The 7,146-nt window shown below is 50.4% G+C and overlaps 1 protein-coding gene across 1 annotated transcript; it reads left to right on the top strand.

Annotated features, from left to right (window-relative positions):
• Nucleotides 1-2,683: 2,683 nt before the first annotated feature.
• LOC121837266 (uncharacterized protein K02A2.6-like) lies at nucleotides 2,684-3,919 on the top strand (the record flags this gene model as incomplete). Its single annotated transcript, XM_042292849.1, has 1 exon — nucleotides 2,684-3,919. A coding segment is annotated over one exon (1,236 nt), but the record flags the coding sequence as incomplete, so codon positions are not given.
• Nucleotides 3,920-7,146: the final 3,227 nt, after the last annotated feature.

Below are 7,146 nucleotides of genomic sequence, written 5' to 3'. Positions count from 1 at the left end.
CGAACGCGGTTTGCTGGATATTTCCAACGTAGAAAAGAAACGCTTTAGGAAGCTATCCTGCTTAAAGAAGGAGCTGGCTGCTCTGCATGCGGGCCTCCAAATACCAGCACCCGACAGATCGGCGCAGGGTGTTGCCAATCTGGCGAGACGCTTTGCATGGTTCTTCCTCGAATGGCATATCCCAACCGTCTGTTCGTACTTGGATGAGCGTTTGGACGGAACTTGCCGGTGTACTTCAGTTCTGTGAACCTCATCGTGGGTCACATCAACGAGAGGTTCGGCCACCTGCTCGCTGACAAGAACAAACATAGGTGGTTGACCCTGGCGAAACTAGAGCTGTGCTCACAGGTGAGACCCTGCATGGTTTGTGTAAATTTCGCGTTTCCATTGTTTCTAGCACAGCTGCTCTGTCTGGTGAAAAGTTATTTTTTTCTATACGCCAAAGGTGTACATGGGCAGTGTCAGGACAAGTCACGACGAGCGCGTTCGTAATCTATGAGTATTAGTAGGTGTTGTGTGTTGGCAACCGAGGATATCCAGGGATGCCGGTGAACTGGTGCACGCGCACATTCACGAGACGTTCGACTGCTCTGGCCCCAACCCGGTCGGTTGTGCCCGCTGTATGCTGTAATGTATATATTATGTAAAGATTAAATACACAACATTGGCGACGAGGATGGGATCGAACCCACGCGGATGTTTTCGGCATCTTCCAATTGACTGCCGAGGAACCTGCTATCCGCGTGGTCGTAGAAGTGAACGGGAACCCTCTCGAGATGGAAGTCGACTCAGGAGCGGTGTGCTCCGTGATCAACGAAAGAACTATGCGTCAGCTGCGGTTGTCCAAGCACAAGCTGCGACCGTGTGAACTACGTCTTCGCACGTACAACCAGCAGGAATTGAAGGTGCTAGGCTCCGTGATGGTCCAAGTCACCTATAAAGGGCGTCAAAAACGACTGCGTCTCGTCGTGATCAAGGGAGCAGGCGTAGGCTTGCTTGGCCGAGACTGGTTCAAGGCGCTTGGGATTGAGCTGAGAGTCAATCAGCTGGAAGAAGCAACGAACAATCAGAGCCCGTCCAGCGCAGCAGTGCTGAGTCGTCACGCCGACGTTTTCCAACCAGGTCTAGGCAAGAGCAAGGGACCACCAGTTCGAGTCGAAGTGGAACCGACAGCCCAGCCCAAGTTTTTCAAACCGCGTCCAGTTCCCTTTGCCTTACTACCAAAAGTGGATGAAGCCTTGGACAAGCTCATCAGGCAAGGCATTTTGGAACCGGTCCGACATTCCAGTTGGGCGACTCCAAAAGTACCTGTGGTAAAAAAGGATGGCACAGTGCGAATCTGTGGCGACTACAAGAGTACGGTAAACCCTGTGGTCCGTTGGGAAAGCTACCCCCTACCCACACCTGAGGAACTTTTCGCGAAGCTGGCAGGCTGTGCAAGGTTTTCCAAGCTTGATTTAGACCAAGCGTACCTGCAGCTGACAGTTGACAGTGAGACAGCTGACCTTCTCACCATCACCACACACCGTGGACTTTTCCGTGTCACGCGCCTACAGTTCGGAGTAGCTGTTGCAGTCGCTATTTTTCAGAGGTACATGGAAGAGCTGCTGCAAGGGCTGGAAGGGGTGCAAGTTTTTCTCGATGACATCCTGGTAGGCGGTAAAGATGAAGCCGAGCACAAGACCCGTCTGCAAGCTGTGCTTCAAAGAATTCAAGACGACGGTGTCCGGCTAAAAAGGGACAAGTGCGTTTTTGGAGTGGATGAAGTTGTATTCCTAGGATACAAGGTCAGCAAGGCAGGAATACAGCCGACAGACGACAAGGTCAAGGCTATCCATGGGGCACCCGAGCCAAAATGCAAGAAGAAGTTGCAAGCGTTCCTAGGGGCACTCAACTTCTACAACAGGTTCCTACGGGGAGCGGCACACACTTTGGAGCCCTTGTACAGGCTGCTCGACAACGGCCATAAGTGGAGATGGACTACGCAGGAAGCAGAGGCTTTTCTGCGGGCCAAGCAGCTACTGCAGTCTTCGGACGTCCTTGCCCATTACAGTGTCCACCAGCCACTAGTCATGGCATGTGATGCCTCTCCGTACGGACTTGGGGTGGTACTCAGCCACGTTGATAGCGAAGGCCGGCAGGTACCGGTAGCCTATGGCTCTCGAACTATGACAGCTGCCGAAAGGAACTACGCACAAACAGACCGGGAAGCTCTGGCGATAGGTTTTGGAATACGAAAGTTCCACAAGTTCATCTACGGTCGGCATTTTCGGATCGTGACCGATCACAAACCTCTACTGGGACTCTTGCATCACGCAAAACCGATGCCTCAAGTGTTGTCGCTGAGGATGTTGCGATGGTCGTTAATGTTGTCGGCTTACGACTACGAGCTGGAGTACAGGCCTGCTCATCAGCTCAGGAACGCGGATGCACTGAGTCGACTGCCTCTAACTGTGGAAGACAGCTCAACTGACGAGAAACTTTTTGAAGTCCGGATGCTGGAGACTGCGCCGGAGATTCCGTGGGATGCCCAGAAGATTGCCCGATGCACCCGGAACGACCCAACCTTGTCCAGAGTTCGACATTGGACGGGGGTTGGATGGCCTCAAGGCAGGCTGCCGGACGAGTTCAAGCCATTTGTTCGACGGCAGCACGAGTTGTCGGAGTATCGGGGATGCTGCTGTGGGGATGTAGAGTCATCATTCCAGAGCAAGCGAGAGACCAGGTTTTGGAGCTGCTGCATACCACGCATCCCGGGATCGTCCGCATGAAGGCGCTTGCCAGAAGCACAGTTTGGTGGCCGGGTATCGACCAAGATATTGAAAGGAAGGTCCGAACCTGCCTGCCCTGCCAGGAGACAAGGCCGCAACCTGCACGTGCAAGACTGCATCCGTGGGAATTTGCCAGAAACCCATGGTCCCGAATCCACATCGATTTTGCAGGACCCTTCCAAGGAAAGGTTTTTGTTCTGGTGGTGGATGCGCATTCGAAATGGCTGGAAGTCATCCAGATAGCATCCATGTCGTCAGCAGCAGTGTGTCAAAGGCTGCGAGTGCTGTTCGCAACACACGGTGTTCCCGACACTATAGTCTCGGACAATGGGACCGCGTTCGTCTCACAAGAATTTGAAGAATTTTTGCAGAGAAACCAGATCCGGCACGTTAAGGTGGCGCCATATCATCCATCGTCAAATGGCCAAGTGGAGCGCATGGTCCAAGAAACTAAACAAGTCCTCAGGCGCATGGAAGGAGGCGACATGGCCACCAAGTTGGCCCGATTTCTTTTGAGTCAGCATATTCTCCCGCACTCAACGACCGGAAAGAGTCCGGCGGAATTGTTGATGGGTCGGAGACTCCGTACTGCACTGGACCGGCTTCACCCAGACCTACAAGCAGAGATGGTGGACAAGCAAGAGGAACAAGCGCTGCGGGGAAGACAAGGTGTACGCGAATTCGAGCCGCGAGAACCAGTCTTCATCCGCAATTATTTAGCAGGCCCCAAGTGGCTATCCGGTATCATCACTGAGATCACCGGTCCGGTGTCTTACAAGGTTCGCACCATCGACGGTCGTTTCTGGAGGCGGCACGTGGACCAAATCCGGAGACGGGAGTGGAGCACATACCTGGACGAGGAGGAGCCTACGACAGAGCTGTCACCTCAGCAGCTCTCCTTACCAAGCGAGCCATCGCTTAGGAATGAATCGGTGGAAGAGTGCCCACCATCTACGAGTCAAGCGGACTTCCCTGAGGAGTCAACCCCAGTGGCAACACCTCCAGCTTCCCCACAACGTTCACCTGCTTCACCCCATGAACCGAGGCACCAAACAGTGTTGCCAACTTCAGCGCCTGCGCAAGAACAGTCAAATCGTCCCCAACGACAACGGCGACGTCCCGACTACCTAAAGGACTATGTGACCTAGGGGGGAGGGATGTTGTGTGTTGGCAACCGAGGATATCCAGGGATGCCGGTGAACTGGTGCACGCGCACATTCACGAGACGTTCGACTGCTCTGGCCCCAACCCGGTCGGTTGTACCCGCTGTATGCTGTAATGTATATATTATGTAAAGATTAAATACACAACAGTAGGCCACTTTTATGAGCCCTCTTTGCTCTACTTTACGCTCTGCGAGAAGCATCGTCCCCACCGCGCATGCGTGGCCCGCTCTGAGTTGGAGCGTATAGTTAGCGGAGTTAGCGTGCGCTCCGCTTCACAAGTTGTAGAGCGGACTGCCCTCAACGTCCTTAACGTGATCGCTTAGATCTCAAGATGGCTGCACTTACTCAATACGCGTCGATGTTTTTGACCGTGACCTCAGCTTGAAAGAGGTCGAATCAAGAAGTAAAGCGTACGCCCCGCGCGTAAAAAGTAAACCATTCGATTTGAGTTCTATGTGACACAAAACAGCATAATCAAACGAAGTGAACGAGTATTACTTTGCAACCAGCACGGCGTCGGTAAAGTCGTCGCGTTTTGTGGACGTCCTATGGCTATGCAGTCAGATGTACGGGTGCGCGTGCTTGAACGCCGATTATATCTGTGCATGCGCCCTCCTGTCGAAAATGCCACTGAAAGCTGACCACGAGCATAGCGCTCGCAAGCTGCACCAAAGAAACCATTCCCTCTCAGCTTTATTTATTGACACTCGCTCGCAACTTTTGAATTGCTTAACTTTCCTCAAGAAATGCTTGCATTGAATTTCCTTGGTAGATTTAGAAAATAATAGAAACTTGAATGCAGCCTTTTTAAAAGTGCAACCCATGGTGCCGCTAGTCTTCGAGGCCGCCTTATTTTGGCCAAGTGTCTAGGGAGCAAGAGAGCTACGTCATTGTTTGTCGCGGATGCGAGTCTAAATGTATTAGACACGAATGCTACGTCAATACTGAATATGAAATTGGTTCTAGTCACAAGTCTCGCACTAAAAGTGATGCCCAAAATATGGCGGCCGAATATGTTACCCGGTGGTGTTTTGAAAAGAGTTACCAATAACAGTCGAAAGAATATTCCACGTCAATTTTTTGTCTGGTGAAAACCAGACAGGCATAAACAATGCAAAATTTGGCAAACAGAACCCTGGACTTCTAAGCAATAATGGTAGAATAGAACAGTTCTCAGAAGTTTCGTTTTGAATTCCGGCGTAGCGGGCCTCGCATGCACAGTTTGACGGCCTCAAACCTTAGCAGAATGAAGGAACAACTATATATATATATATATATTAATTTACGATACCCAGTTTTTTACAGCCCTACAATGGAAATACGCTTAATCTTAGAGTAGTAACAGGTCCCATATCACATGCTTTGGTAGTGTTTAAATACTGCCGTGTTGTAAGGGTGTTTTTCTTTGTCTTTTTTATTAGGCCGTCAAGGACAAGGGAACACCCCTGAACAACTGTTGGGGTTTTGTTGACCGCACAGCATGCCCATATGCCGTCCATCAAAAAAATCAGAAGAAGACCACAAGAGGGTGCTCGTCGTGAAGCACCAGGCAGTGATGTGCGCAGACGGCATAATTTGACGGCTGGACGAAACCTACAAAGACCATGGGCATTTTTTTGTTTGTTTAATATTAGAATGCATAAAATTATCACAGTAAATCATATTCAAGCTTTTGTACTGAGCGAAATACCTGTCCAACTGGGCTGAAAGGCATCTAGAAATATTTTAATAAAAAACGTTTACTAACGACTCCCATTTTACTTCTCAGATGTGCGTGTGAATATTGCATCTAACCAAATTACAGTGTTACTGTTGAATTCAGCATTGTAAGAGTAGCCTATGTCGCCTGGCCTTCTATTGCAAGAAAAGACCGTAGCACAAGTGAGGCAGAAACTAGGCAGGAGCTTAAGCTGAAAAACGCACTTTCATAAACACACAAAAGAAATAAAAAGATGTGTATAGTCAAGCAAAATGGTTTCATGTCATCCCCCAAGGCAGATACATACACTGCGCTCCCCTGTTAATACGAACACGAAAAAAATCGCTTTTATTTGCAGTTTATTTCTTTGACAGCTATCGAAAAAGCTGAAAATTTGTCGCTCAGATTAGTGCCCCAAACGAGCGCTTTATTCCACACCAATAGGCAAATGTCAGCCCCTCGAATTTAAGGTGAAAAATTAAAACAGTATATCGAATGCTCCCGCTAACAGTGTCGCGCAGTGTACATAAACACCAAGGCACCATATCCCAAACCGAAGCGTACGAAGAAGAAAAGACTCATTTCATTGGGAAAAAAAAAAGAGATATAATTGGAGCACTCGCTTTCGCTAATTTTCACTGTCTTGCTGCCTGAAGTAACCAAACAAAATATCTGTCCGTTTGCCGACTGCTTTAGTCTTTGGTCTTTAACCTTTAATTTTTGGTTCTGGAGAGCGGCGGCACCGCGGAAAACAGCAGCCCGTACCACCGGGGCCCGCGGTGCCGCGTCTAGGGAACATGGTAATGTGATAAGTATATACGTGCAAGATGACGACGACATGGGTTGTTGGTATTGGGGAGGGCGGCAGTCCGACCGCAGAAGTCCAGGGGTGCTATGTTGCGTTTTTTGCACTCCCAGGAGACTTGGAAGAGGGAAGTGACGTCAACGACACAGCAAATGCAGATTGGATGTTGACAGAAGAAAACGAAATCAACACCCAATCTGCGTTTGCTGTGTCGTTGGCGTCACTTCCCTCTCCCTAGTCTCCTGGGAGTGCAAAAAGCGCAACATAGCCCCCCTGACTTCGTGGAGGCGGGTTGGGCGGGTGAGCAGCGAGCTATGAGGATCTTGCACGCCGTTCGATCAGTGCATGAAGGAGCACCAGGAACATAATGGCGCTATTGCTCACTGGGGTCCACTGGGGTCAAAGAATCATGCTCCAAGGAGGTAGTCCAGCCGAAGTAGAGGCTGCCGCCTCCGAGGAACCGAGGCCCAGGGCTCAGATTGAGACACTGCCGTCGCCCGGTGTGTCATCCTCTCAACGTCGTCGTCGTCATCTCGCATAGAGAAATTGAGCCCGCTGGCCTAGACAAGGCAGCACCTTTTTCCACCGTTCAGGGGCCGTGAAAGAATTGCGGCCAGCAATTTCTCGAGGCAGCCAGAAGTTCTTGACCACCGTGAAACGTTTTCTGGGGGACGCCTTTTCAAACAACTTCTGCGCAGCTTCTTA

This window comes from Ixodes scapularis, unplaced genomic scaffold (genome assembly GCF_016920785.2).
Source record: "Ixodes scapularis isolate PalLabHiFi unplaced genomic scaffold, ASM1692078v2 PGA_scaffold3__209_contigs__length_174095766, whole genome shotgun sequence".
Taxonomy (NCBI): Eukaryota; Metazoa; Arthropoda; class Arachnida; order Ixodida; family Ixodidae; genus Ixodes; species Ixodes scapularis.
The sequence above is the reverse complement of the archived record's forward strand: the minus strand, read 5'-3'. Positions and strand labels throughout refer to the sequence as shown.